The sequence below is a fragment of the Elephas maximus genome, chromosome 8 (genome assembly GCF_024166365.1).
Source record: "Elephas maximus indicus isolate mEleMax1 chromosome 8, mEleMax1 primary haplotype, whole genome shotgun sequence".
Taxonomy (NCBI): Eukaryota; Metazoa; Chordata; class Mammalia; order Proboscidea; family Elephantidae; genus Elephas; species Elephas maximus.
The window spans coordinates 133,808,781-133,823,586 of NC_064826.1; the positions used below are offsets into that span (position 1 = coordinate 133,808,781).

The 14,806-nt window shown below is 40.4% G+C and overlaps 1 protein-coding gene and 1 non-coding gene across 5 annotated transcripts in view; both read right to left on the reverse strand.

Moving 5' to 3' along the window:
- The window catches only part of BMS1 (BMS1 ribosome biogenesis factor), a 105,876-nt gene that overhangs the window by 5,277 nt on the left and 85,793 nt on the right, over positions 1-14,806 (reverse strand). For all 4 annotated transcript variants that reach the window (XM_049894667.1, XM_049894664.1, XM_049894666.1 and 1 more), the window contains exons 19-21: positions 2,399-2,521; positions 1,349-1,496; positions 838-1,013 (exon numbers count right to left, since the gene is read on the reverse strand). In XM_049894667.1, the coding sequence (XP_049750624.1) occupies positions 838-1,013; positions 1,349-1,496; positions 2,399-2,521 (447 nt within the window). The remainder of the gene's footprint in view (positions 1-837; positions 1,014-1,348; positions 1,497-2,398; positions 2,522-14,806) is intronic.
- On the reverse strand, positions 5,734-5,840 carry LOC126082302 (U6 spliceosomal RNA). Its single transcript, XR_007518539.1, has one exon. It is a non-coding gene; the product is annotated as a U6 spliceosomal RNA (small nuclear RNA).

Genomic DNA, 14,806 nt, shown 5'->3' on the forward strand with positions numbered 1-14,806 from the left:
TGTTCTATGAATATACAATATGTTCAACCAAATTTAATGTTAGGCTTTAGACTTGAAAAGTCTAACATTTTTAGACTTTGGAGTGGAGCATGTCCTTTGGACCCACAGTCCCTGCGCTGAAAACTTCCTAGACCCAGGAGACAAAAAAAGAGCTGTAACACTGAAAACGGTACGAGATGGTTAGAAGGAGTGGTAGAGAAATGGCAGAAGCAGGAGACCACCACAAGAAGGCATGGTGGGCTTCCCAGCCCATAGAGCTGACCCACAGAGAGAGCTGAGTGTGCCGGCCCACAGCGCAAGAGAACTGAGTGCCTTTGGGCCAAGGCTTACTGGCAGAGTGGGGTGCCTTCAGACACTGGTGGAGATAAAGAGCTGTAACACTTGCCTGAACAGGACAGAGGCCAGGCCAAGGGGCTAAGGGAGGTCTGCCTGTGGGCACGGCTGAGAATCTGTCCTGACCGAAGAACTGTATCCTGAGTCATTCCTGACCCTGAATTGTAACCTGTTACTACTCAAGTAAACCTCGCAACTTTGAGTATGGTCTGTGAGTTCTGTGTGGCCATTGCTATGAATTACTGAACTCAGCAGAGAAGTACAGAGTGCTGGGCGATGGACGGCTGGTGTCAGAATTGGTAAAAAGGCTGGAGGTATGTTTGACCTCCACCTCACAGCAATCAGCCTTGGGCTGATGTTGATGGTGATTCTTTCCTCTTGTGAAGTTAGAGGGCCTCTGATGCCACCGTGCCATTTTTCACAATTACATACAAAAGTATTGCTTTGACTCAATGTCTACTGAGCACATGCAGTCGTCATAACTAATACATACATAACCTGTACCTTATACAGAGAATCCTTGTTTGGCTTTAGTCTGATACCGTGTGCGAGTCTCAGTTGACCTGTTGTCCTCATTCCTGACCAGGTGTCTTTCTCACCCACTGGTTTCAACAAAGATGTGACTGGGTTATAGAAGGCTGGAATGGAGACAGGATACCAAGTTCGCATGAAGACAATATCTGGAAAGACAGAAAATGTAACATTTTGAAAAGATTCATATCTAGCTCACCAAACAGAAAAAAACATGTGCCCTATTCTTCTCTACCTGGTTGGTCAATATTTGAAGGACTCAGTAAGTGGACTAACCTTGTATATCACAAAGCTTTTAGTGGGTGTGAACCAAAGGGCTCCAGACATAATGTGAGCCAGCACACTGCCCCAAATGCCTCAGCTGAGGGGTGTCGGAGAGGACTCTGATTGTTTAAAGACCTAAACTCTCTTCATCTAACCACTGTTGGGTAGAAATCAATGAATGGTGGCACACTATCATCAAAACACCACAAAGAAGACTTACCACTCATCAACAACTTATCCTCAAAGGTGGCCCGGAAAGCTCCTTCTGGAGCCCGGAGTGCTTTCTTGATCTGTCCCCTTATTCCACTGACAGTTCGAATCACAGCACCTTCAAATTTGGCCACTTCCAAGGCAGAATGAAACATTCCCTAAAGAAATATGAAAAAAGAATACATAAAATCATATACTTTAGCTTAGTTCAAAAATATATCCTTGGTATAAAAAAAAAAAAAAAAACTCATTGAAGGGTGATAAAATATGATAACTCAAATTCTCCCCCTAAAAGTGGAATTACTAGGTAAAAAAAAAAATACAACTGTTTACTTTTTCCCAAAAATAACACTAATCAAACTTGATTGTGGTAATTTTGTAAAAGTAAAGATCAAATATACCTTTATTGGACTAAACTGGCCTATGTAGTCTTTGCTGACATCTCACAGGGCTGGACTGCAGCTCAAATCTTATTACTTAGGTGAATGCGATCAGAAAGTAAAAAGAACTAGATAAATGCCTGGTGGTATTATTACCTTATATCACAAGAACATTTTATGACCTTCTTGAGGCTGTTTTTAATGGAAACATCTCCACTAATGAAATTTTCAATAAATGCTGTTCAAACTACCCTCCCAAAATATTGCAAAAGTATGTTCATTACTCTCTATCCTTGCCAACTAGTTTTTTGCGAAATGCTTTGTCTATTTTTCTACTGAGACTATTAAGGAAACTAAAAAACTTCCCCCTTTCTTAACAAAACCCAAAAAGGAAACGAAGTCGAATGAACAAAATTATATATTTTCAATATTAGCTCTGAGATACTCTACTCTCACATGGAAGCAATAAATCATAGTCTCAGCCAATAAAATCTGTTTTACTACACTTTTAAAGATTTCTGAGTATATTTAAGTAATAGAGAGATGAACATAAACAAACTAAAAATAGCAAAGATCAAGATTTTAAAAGATTCAAAAACCTGTTCTGAAAACACTGGAATTCATTTTATAAATACATCATTCTTGCTTTAAATAAATATGTGATTAATGGACATACAAACCTTAATAAATGAAGTATTCTTGAAAATTTTAAATGGAAATCCAGTTAGCTTCAATTTCTTTACAATTTTTATGGATTTATCCAGATCAAGGACAACTCCTGTGGCAGCTATCCGGAAATCAGGCTAAAATGAACCCACAAAATTTGAATATAGAGATAATAAAAGAAAAATTAAAATTCCCTGTGATGCAATAAATTACAAAAGTACATTTCACTTATATTTAGCTAAGAAGAGAGAACATCTAAACATGAGAAATAGTATTTTTTAAAAATAATTTTTATTTTGCTTTAAGTGAAAGTTTACAAATCAAGTCAGTCTCTCACATATAAACTTATATACACCTTACTACATACTCCCATTTACTCTCCCCCTAATGAATCAGCCCGCTCCCCTCCTTCCAGTCTCTCCTTTTGTGATTGTTTTGCCAGTTTCTAATCCCCTCTACCCTCCCATTTCCCCTCCAGACAGGAGATGCCAACATAGTCTCAAGTTTCCACCTGATGCAAGGAGCTCACTCCTCATCAGCATCTCTCTCCAACCCACTGTCCAGTCCAATCCATGTCTGCTGAGTTGGCTTCGGAAATGGTTCCTGTCCTGGGCCAACAGAAGGTTTGGGGACCATGACCACCGGGATTCTTCTAGTCTTAGTCAGACCATTAAGTCTGGTCTTTTTACGAGAATTTGGGGTCTGCATCCCACTGTTCTCCTCCCTCGGGTTCTCTGTTGTGCTCCCTGTCAGGGCAGTCTTCGGCTGTGGCCTGGCACCAACTAGTTCTTCTGGTCTCAGGATGATGTAGTTTCTAGTTCATGTGGCCCTTTCTGTCTCTTGGGCTCATAATTACCTTGTGACCTTGGTGTTCTTCATTCTCCTTTGATTCAGGTGGGTTGAGACCAACTGATGTATCTTAGATGGCCACTTGTTAGCATTTAAGACCCCAGATGCCACACTTCAAAGTGGGATGCAGAATGTCTTAATAGAATTTATTTTGCCAGTTGACTTAGATGTCCCCTGAAGCCATAATCCCCAAACCCCTGCCCTTGCTCCACTGACCTTTGAAGTATTCAGTTTATTCAGGAAACTGCTTTTGGGCCAGTCCAGTTGTGCTGACCTCCCCTGTATTGAGTGTTGTCCTTGCCTTCACCTAAAGTATTTCTTATCTGCTATCTAATCAGTAAATAACCCTCTCCCACTCTCTCTCCCTCCCCCCTCTCATAACCACAAAAGAATGTGTTCTTCTCAGTTTAAACTATTTCTCAAGATCTTATAATAGTGGTCTTATACAATATTTATCCTTTTGTGTCTGACTAATTTCACTCAGCATAATGCCTTCCAGGTCTCCATGTTATAAAATGTTTCACAGATTCATCCATTGTTCTTTATCGATGCGTAGTATTCTGTTGTGTAAATATACCATAATTTATTTATCCATTCGTCTGTTGATGGACATCTTGGTTGCTTCCAGCTTTTTGCTTGAAAAAGTATTTTAACAAAAGCAATCTAAAACTCTAATACAGAAGGGGCAGAGTAAGATGGCGAAGTGATGGACGCTCCTATCTATTCCCCCAGCAACTAACACACTGAACAATGAATAAAAACAAGCACAGACTGAGATCTTGGAACTCCAGACAGTAGCTAGGGAACTGGAGCATCGGGGTGAATTGAGAGCAGGGGAGAAGACGAACGGGGTCAGCACAGAAACTGAGAGATCCTACTCGCTAACATTGGGAGTACGAGCTCACTGCAGCCAAACTGAGAGATCCTACTCAATAACATTGGGAGTGCGAGCTCACTCCAGCCATTTTGGGACGGGACTAGGTAATGCCCCAAGCAAGGAACACGGAAAGGGAGCTACGGTGCGCTTTGTTACTTTCATGTGTGGCGTTTCTAGCCATGATCTTGTAACTCCTACCAGGTGACTGTGTGATAGGGTAATTGTAGCCTACCAAGGGCGTTAGTGAGTTTTGCCTTAAAAGAGAGCTAATTCCACAGCAGGAAGAGGTGCCCACCATCACCAAGGAAGGAGAGACTCAGCAACAGAGGCCTGGCAGCAGAAGACAGCATGATGGGCTTCCAAGCACACGGAGAGAGAAAGCTCAGTCCCTTTGGCCAGAGACTGAGGGCCAGAGAGAGGCATGCCTGAGAACACTGCTGGGGAAGGGCTATCCTGAAGGAAAAACTGTATCCTGTATATTGCTGAGCCTCAACCATACCTGTTACGTCCCTAATAAACCCCATAACTCTGAGTATGGTCTGTGAGTTCTCTGTGGCCATTGTGATGAATTACTGAACCCAGTAGAGTGCTGAGGGAGGGTTGGGTGGTGTCAGAATTGGTAGAGCTGGCCTATAGAGGAGGTGTGTCAGACCTCCACCTCATAGGAATCAGCCTTGGGCTGTTGACCTTGGTTCTCCTTCCCCACTGTGGGATTGGAGGAGGTCAGACACCTCTCCCAGGCGTTTTTACAGGAGCTTATTTGAGTAAATTCTAGCTTTTTTGTTGTTGTTGTGCTTTAGATGAAGGTTTACATACCAACTACCTTCTCATTAGACAGAAGTACACACACTGTTTTTTGACATTGGTTAACAACCCCATGACATGTCAATACTCTCCCTTCTTAACCCTGAGTTCCCTATTACCAGCTTTCCTGCCCCCTCCTGCCTTCTCGTCCTTGCCCCTGGGCTGGTGTGCCCCTTTAGTCTCATTTTGTTTCATGGGTCTGTCTAATCTTTGGCTAAAGAGTGAACCTCAGGAGTGACATCATAACTGAGCTAAAAGGGTGTAATGGGGCCATATTCTCAGACTTCCTCAGTCCCTGTCAGGCCAGTAAGTCTAGTTTTTTGTGTGTGTGTGTGAGTTAGAATTTTGTTTTACATTCTTCTCCAGCTCTGTCCAGGACCCTCTACTGTGATCCCTGTCAGGGCAGTCAGTGGTGGTAGCGGGGCAACATCTAATTGTACTGGACTCAGTCTGGTGGAGGCTGTGGTAGTTGTGGTCCATTAGTCCTCTGGACTAATCTTTCCCTGTGTCTTTAGTTTTCTTCATTCTTCCTTGCTCGAGAAGGGGTGAGACTAGAGGAGTACCTTACACAGGCTTTTAAGACCCCAGATGCTATTCACCAAAGCAGAAGGTAGAACATATGCTATGCCAGTTGAGCTAGATATTACGTGAGACCATGGTCCCCACAGCCCTCAGCCCAGTAATTTGGCACCTTAGGGAGTTTAGATGTGTCTATGGAGCTTCCATGACCTACCCTTGTACAAGCTGTGCTGTCTTCCCCAGTACTGTGTACTGTCTTAACCTTCACCAAAGTGACCACTTATCTATTGTGTATTTAGTAAAAATATAGAATGCTTCACGAATTTGCATGTCATCTTTGCACAGTGGCCATGCTAATCTTCTCTGTTTCATTCCAATTTTACTATATGTGCTGCCAAAGTGAGCACAAGGTGTATTTTCTTTTAAGGTGGAGAAAATTGGTCATGGGAGTCTGCAGGCTGCACAAGTAAGGGTGGGCAAGAGAAGATCTTAAAGCTGCATGTGAGTACTGCTGAATCTCCCTGAGGCCTGAAACTAATAGGCAATAGAGTCTGGAGTAGCTGCAAGGGAAACAGGGTGAGGGGAACAGTCCAACAGGCAAGCAGGAGGCTGCTCCCAGGAAGAAACCATGGTTAGTGGGTATGCGAGTGGAGGGTTGCTGGCTTAAAAACAAAACCCTCACCATCCCCACAGTACAGCTAGTCCCCACTGTGTACAACAGTGGAGATGTCCAGTGAAACCTTCCCCTCTGTGCATGAGTACTGAATCCCAGAGACCAAGCATACAGATCTCTTGAATTTTGCTACAATAAACAGAGTAAAAAATTTAAAGAAACGATAAAATTGCTAAAGTTCAACAACAACAACAAAAAAACCACCAACAACACAAAAGCACAAAAGAAGGAACATTCTAAAGCAAAACATGAAGAAGAAATCTCTCCTATAGAGGACAGAATAATGCAAAGAATTGATAATTTTCAGATTATGGTGCTAAATATGTTTAAAGAAAGTAAAAAACACACAGAAAACAAACTAATGGGGTTCAGGAAACAAATGGAGGAACAAAATGAGAGATTCAATAAGGAATCAGAAAACATGCCAAAAAAAAAAAAAAAAATCACATCTGTGTCATAACTTACTGAGAGCCAAAGACAAGAAGGGAATTTTGAAAGCAGCAAAAGAAAAAAAGAAATTTAAAGTATCAAGGTTCTTTCATAAGAATCAGTATGGATTTCTCCCCACAAACTCCAGAGGCCAGAAGACAATGGAACGACATGTATAGAATACTGAAGCAAAAGAACTGCCAACGAAGAATACTTTACCCAGCAAAGTTGTCATTTAAAAATGAGGGGGTAATCAAGACACTCCTAAACAAACAGAAGCTCTGGGAATTTGCCACTACCAGACCAGCTCTGCAAGTATTACTCAAGAAAGTACTCCAAACAGAAAGGAAAGAACAGTAAGAAATAAGTACAAACTAAACCAAATACAGGTTATATATTGATGTTAATGGAGACACACCAACAGAAACGGGGGAGGGAGGAGCATATGAGGAATAGATTTATTATGTCAAGGGTGTATGTTAACAGTTATTCATATGCTAGACACTGCAGTCATTGTAAGTCAAGTAACAACATACGTGGTAACCACTAAGAAATCACTAAGAAAGAGACACACTCAGGAGAAAAGTAGCAAGTTAACAAAAAGGCTCATCACAAGAAAGCACCCAAATATAAACAAAAACAGAAATATCAGTATAATAAACAAGATATGAAACACTCAGAAAACAAGCAACAAAATCAGTGAGGCAGACAATTCATTTTCAAAATAACCTTAAATGTAAATGGTCTAAAAGTCGCATGCAAAAGACAGAGTAGCAGAATGAATTAAAAAAAAAAAAGATCCATTCTTCTGCTGTCTACAAGAAACCCACCTTAGATACAAAGACACAAACAGACCAAAAACAAAAAGATGGAGAAAAGTATTCAATGCAATCAATAAGCAAAAAAGAAAAGGCGCGGCCATACCGATATTGGATTGTCTTAGTTATCTAGTGCTGCTATAACAGAAATACCACAAGTAGACGGCCTTAACAAACAGAAATTTATTCTCTCAGTCTAGGAGGCTAGAAGTCCGAACTCAGGGACCAGCTTTCTCTCTCTGTTGGCTCTAGGGGAAGGTCCTTGTCATCAACCTTCCCCTGGTCTAGGAGCTTGTCAGCACAGGGATCCTGGATCCAAAGGACATGCTCCTCTCCCAGCACTTCTTTCTTGGCATGAGGTACCATTCCTCTCTGCTCGATTCTCTCTTTTATATCTCAAAAGAGACTGACTCAAGATACAACCTAATCCTGTAGATTGAGTCCTACCTCATTAACATAACTGTCTCAAATCCTGCCTCATTAACATCATACAGATTAGGATCGACAACACATAGGATAATCACATCAGATTACAATTTGGCGGACAAACACGCAATACTGGGAATCATAGCCTAGCGAAGTTGATAAACATTTTGAGGGGATACAATTCAATCTGTAAAACAAATAAGATAGACTTTAAATCATAATCTGTTACAAGGGATAAAAAAGGACATTACATAATCATAAGAGGGTCAATTCAACAAGAAAACATAATGGTTATCAATATCTATGTACCTAACCTGGTGGCATGGTAGTTAACATCTACGGCTGCTAACCAAAAGGGTGGCAGTTTGAATTTACGAGGTGCTCCTTGGAAACCCTAAGGGGCAGTTCTACTCTGTCCTGTAGGGTTGCTATGAGTTGGAATCGACTTGATGGCAATGGGTTTGGTTTTTTGTTCTAGTATATTGTGGTACATTGCTGATGGGTTTATGTACCCATCAGCAAAGCACCACAATATATGAAACAAATTCTGACTATTATGAAAGGAGAAACTGACAATTCCACAGTAATAGTAGAGGACTACAACACGACACTTTCAATTACAGATGGAACAACTAAAAAGAAATCACTAAAGACATTGAGAACTTAAATAAAACCTTAAGCCAACTGGACCTCATGGACATATACAGAATACTCTATCCAACCTCTGAATGATACACATTCTTCTCCGGTGCACAGACCATTTTCCAGAATAAACAATATGCCAGGGCACAAAACAAGTCTCAACAAGTTTAAAAAGACTGGAATCATACAAAACATCTTCTTGGACCATGAGTATGAAACCAGAAAACAATAACAAGAAAAATAAGGGGAAAAAATACTTACATGGAAGCTAAATAATACACCACTGAAAAACTATGGGGTCATACAAGTAATCAAAAGTAAAACTTAAAAATTCCTAGACTCAAACAATAATAAGCACAAAACATATCAAAACTTTGGGACACAGCAAAAGCAGTACTCAGAGGGAAATTTATGGCAGTAAATGCCTACATTAAAGACGAAAGATCCAAAATCACTAATTTAAATTGACAACCTGAACAAAGAGAACAGGCACAGCAGAAGGAGCCAAAAGCAACCAGAAAAAAAGATAAAATAATAAAAATCAGGGCAGAAATGAATGAGAAAATAGGAAAACAACTGAAAGAATTAACAAAACCAGAAGTTAGTTCTTTGAAAGGACCAACAAAACAAAAAACAGAAGTTAGTTCTTTGAAAGGATCAACGAAACAAACCACTAGTTAGATTAAAAAAAGAAGAAAAAGAAATCCAGAAAGGCAAATAACCCAATTAAAAAAGGAAATTGATGACATAACAACCAATCCATCAGAGATAAAGATCATAACCAATACTAAGAAAAATTATACTCCAAGATGACAGAGGGTGCTAAAATAGCAGAGTAGTCAGGCCTTTCCTGTAGTCCCTCTTACAACAAAGGCTGGAAAAAACAAGTGAATCAATTACATATGACAACTGAGGAGTCCTAAACATCAAAGACAAAGTTGAGCAGTTGGACTGAGCGGCAGGCAGGCAGCTCAGAAGCAGTGAAGATGTGCCAGACCTGACCCAGCTGGTACCCTGCAGGCTGGATCAGCCGATATGCAGGCAGAGGCAAGCAGTAGCACTTGGGTAACATTTTCTACACCAGGAGAAACTACTGAGTGGTAGAGAGTCCTCACAAGCCTCTGGAACCAGGAGGAAGCAGCTAAAGTTCAGTACAAGCATCTTAACTTACCATGTGGTATTAAAAAAACCCTTCCCCTTCTGGAAAGTACCCCTCTTCCATTTACCCACCCCCTTTCTGCTCTATGCTGGTCCCGGTCCTGCTTCAGCGATTGCCACGCTCGCTGGGCCAAAGTGGGACCCATAAGCGTACCCCGAGCTACTCTCCCGGCTTTGGAGAGGGAATAAATTAACAAACAAATAACAAACAGGAAAAAATAATCTGCCAGGTCCCCTAAGCCAGGACCTCAGGGCAGGCACAACCCCTTTACCTAAGGACTGGCATAAGAAGTCCACGGACTATGAATACCTTTTACCTCTGCCTAGGCCTGTGTGGGCCCATTTCTAGAGCATAGGCCCTTATTAGCATACTATACCAGGGTATATACCTGAAGCCTATTTTCAACTGCAACAGCTAATGGGGAGTGGCGGATCTGTGACATTTGACACTGCCATGCCCATTAAGCAGGGACATCACCTACTCACATCAGGGGCCTAAGGGCTGGTGGCTCCACCCACTACACTTAGCCACACATGACAGAGGTCCAAGAATAAGTGGTGCTTCATAGTCCATACAGCCAACAGCACTGAGCGCCCAAACTCTGGCTGTAAAGCCCACCTATCTACGTGCTCTAGGGAACAGGAACATGCCTTCCACCCAGGCACTCAGGGGCAGCCGTCAGCCCCCTACCCTGCTCAGCACATAACCTCCTACTGCAGCCAGATAACCTGTGCCTGCTCCAAGCACTCTTACATAGACCTGCCTGTCTAGCACAGTAGGTGAGAGCCTGCACCACACACTTGGTGACCGACAACCTGGACACCTGAACTGAAAGGTAAACAGACTCCTGGGCTCACACACCTAGTAGCAGCTCTAACTACCTGGTGACAGGATGTGAGTGCTTAAAAGATGTCAACAATCAAACCAGCTCTTAGGACCAGCCTATTTGGGCATATCAAAACAAAACAAAAAGCTAGGACATAGTAAGGAAACAAAATAAATAAATATGAAGACTTACTGATGGCTCAAAGACAACAGTCAATATCAAATCACATAAAGAGGCAGACCATAATGGCTCCAGCAAGTAGCCAAACAAAGAACCAGGAAATTTCCTGGGGGAAGAGAAGATCTTGGAATTACTGGAGGCAGAATTCAAAAGATTAATACACAGGCCTCTTCAACAGATCAGGAAGGGGATCAGGTAAAACGTAGAGCAAGCCTAGGAAGACACATACAAAGTAACAGAGCAACTGAAGAAGGTTATACAAGAGCAAAATGACAAATTTAACAGGAAACAAGAATCCATAGAGACAGCAAACGGAAATTCAAAAGATTAGCAATAAAATTTCAGAATTAGACAACTCAATAGAAAGTCATACAAGCAGAACTGAGGCAACGGAAGTAAGAAATAGTGAGATTGAAGATAAAGAACTTTGACACCAATATATTGGAGGAAAAATTAGATAAAAGAATTTTAAAAAATGAAAAAACTCTAAGAATTTTGTGGGATTCTATCAAGAGGAATAACCTATAAGTGATTGGAGTACCAGAACAGGGAGGATAACAGAAAACAGCGGGAGATTTGTTGGCAGAAAACTTACCTGCTACCATGAAAGACAAGAAGATAGTTATCCAAGAAGCTCATCGAACCTCACACACAGCATATCCCAAAAGAAAGTCACCAAGACATGTTATAATCAAGCTTGCCAAAACCAAAGATAAAGAGAGGATTTTAAGAGCGGCTAAGGATAAATGAAAAGTCATGTACAAAAGACAATCAATGAGACTAAGCTCTGACTACTCAGCAGAAACCATACAGGCAAGAAGGCAATGGGTGACATACATAAAGCCTTGAAGGGAAGAAAATTGCCAAGAATTATATATCCAGCAAAACTGTCTCTCAACTATGATGGCAAGATTAGGGTGTTTCCAGACAAACAGAAGTTGAGGGAATTTGTAAAACCCAAACCAAAATTACAAGAAATACTAAAGGGAGTCCTCTGGTTAAAGAACCTATGATATCAGATAATGACCCAAAACTAGAATACGGGACAGAACAACCGGGTTATCAACTCAGTGTTTCACTTCTTGTGACTCAGATAGGTAAGTCACAAAAAGAAGTCAAAGCAGAAACACTGCAAATAGGGAAACAGAGATGTCAATACATAAAAGATGACAATATTAAAACAAAAAAGGGACTAAATAATGTAGTTATGGAACTTTCATATAAAGAGGAAGTCAAGGCAACATCAAAAAATAAAAGATTGCTTTAAACTTAGAAAAATAGAGGTAAATTTTAAGGTAACCACAAAGGAAATGAAAAAAACCTACACATCAAAATAAAAAAGAAGAAAAACAAAGACTCACCAAATACAAAATCGACAATGAAACAGATGAAAAAAAATACATAAAGAAAAACAACTCACCACAGAAAATTAAGTGAAATAAAGAAAATGTCAATGACACACAAAAAAATACATCAAAGTGACAACACTAAACTCATAAGAAACTCATATCTATCAATAATTACACTGAATGTAAATGGACTAAATGCACCAATAAAAAGACACAGAGTGGCAGAATAGATTAAAAAAACACAATCTGTTTATATGCTGCCTACAAGAGACAGAGCTTAAAGACACAAACTAAAACTCAAAGGATGGAAAAAAATACATCAAGCAAACAACAATCAAAAAACAGCAGGAGTGGCAATATTAATCTTTAACAAAACAGACTTTAAAGCAAAATCTACCACAAAGGATAAAGAAGAACACTACACAGTGATTAAAGGGTCAATACACCAGGAGGACATAACCATAAAAAAATATTTATGCACCCAAAAAAAGGGCTCCAAAATACCTCAAATTATAACAGCACTGAAAAGGGAGATAGGCAGCTCCACAATAACAGTAGGAGACTTCAACACACCACTTTCAGTGAAGGACAGAACATGCAGAAAGAAGCTCAGTAAAGACAAGTGTCTAAGGCTGGGTTCTCTGGAGAAGCAAAACCAGTAAGGGGTATAAATATATAGAGATTTATATCAAGGAAACAGCTCACATGATTGTAAAGGTTGGAACATCCCAAATCTGTGGATCAGGATAGAGGCATTCCCCAATTCATGGAATTGCAGAAGCTGGTGAACCCATGATCAGCAGGTTGAAGAGCATGCCTCCTGTTCACAGGCTGTGAAGGCTGAGGAAAACCAAGGTCGGCAGGCAAGACTCCAAGGTTTCTCCTCATTCACATAACTGTAGGGGCTGGCAAACCCAGGATTAGCAGGTTGTGGAGCAGGACTCTTGCTCGCAGGCTGTGAAGATCGACGAACCACAAGATGGACAGGTAAGCTGCTAGCTCAAGTCCCAAGAACTGGAGGTCAGACAAGAAGAAGCTGCTGAATCCAGAACAAGCCAAAAACCTTGGCATGGCAAGCAGGAAGGAAGTAGGCGGTGGAGGTGGAAAGATAAAGGCTGTGGGGGTGGTGAGCCACCACAAGCCCCGCCCCCACTGGTACCACTCAGTAGATTCCATCATGGGGGTGATCACATGTCAAATGTCAACAGGGAAGTGATCACAACATTATACAACTGCCAAAACGCTGAGAATCATGGCCCAAGCAAGTTGACACACAATCTTGGAAGATCTAAATGCCACAATCAACCAATTTGATCTCAGAGAAAAATACAGAACACTCCAACCAGTGGCAGCCAAGTATACTTTTTCTTCCAGTGCACATGGAACATTCTCAAGAATATTAGGCCAAGCAATGCCCTTGAGATCGGGAACCAGACAAGGATGCCCTCTATCGCCACTCTTATTCAACACTGTGCTGAGCAATCAGGCTAGATAAAGAAATAAAGGGCATCCATTGGCAAGGAAGAAGAAAAAGTATCTCTATTTGCAGATGACATGACCTTATACACAGAAAACCCTAAAGAATTATCAAGAAAACTACTGAAACTAATAGAAGAGTTCAGCAGAGTATCAGGATACAGGACAAACATAACAAAAATCAGTTTTATTACTATATACCAACAAAAAGAACATCAAAGAGGAAATCACCAAATCAATACCATTTACAATAGCCCCCAGGAAGATAAAGTACTTAGGAATAAATCTTAGCAGAGATGTAAAAGACTTATACAAAAAAACTATAAAACACTACTGCAAGAAACCAAAAGAGACCTACATAAGTGGAAAACATACCTTGCTCATGGATAGGAAGATTTACATTGTAAAAATGTCTATTCTACCAAAAGCGATCTATAGATACAATGCAATTCTTATACAAATTCCAATGGAATTTTTTAATGAGATGGAGAAACAAATCACCAACTTCACATGGAAAGGAAAGAAGCCCTGGATAAATCAGGCATTACTGAAAAAGAAGAACAAAGTGGGAGACTTCACTCTACCTGATTTTAGAACCTATTATATCGCCACAGTAGTCAAAACAGCCTGGTACTGGTACAACAACAGATACATAGACCAAAGGAACAGAACTGAGAACCCAGACATAAATCCACCCATATATGAGCAGTTGATATCTGACAAAACCCCAAAGTCAGTTAAATGGGGAAAAGACAGTCTTTTTAACAAATGATGCTGGCATAACTGGATATCCATCTGCAAAAAAATGGAACAAGACCCATACCTCACACCATGCACAAAAACAAACTCAAAATGGATCAACGACCTAAATATAAAATTTAAAACAATAAAGATCATGGAAGAAAAAATAGGGACAACGTTAGGAGCCTGAATACATGGCATAAACAGTACACAAAACATTACTAAGAATGCAGAAGAGAACCTAGATAACTGGGAGCTCCTAAAAATCAAACACCTATGCTCATCCAAAGACTTTCACCAAAAGAGTAAAAAGATTACCTACAGATTGGGAAAAAGTTTTTAGCTATGACATTTCCGATCAGCGCCTGATCTCTAAAATCTACGTTAGTGGTTATACTGCAAAAACTCAACTACAAAAAGACAAATAACCAAATTAAAAAATGGGCAAAAGATAACAACAGGCACTTAACTAAGGAGGACATTCAGGTAGCTAACAGATACATGAGGAAATGCTCACGATCATTAGCCATTAGACAAATACAAATTTTACTACAATGAGATTCCATCTCACTGCAACAAGGCTGGAATTAATTCAAAAAAACACAAAATAATAAATGTTGGAGAGGTTGTGGAGACACTGGAACACTTATATAC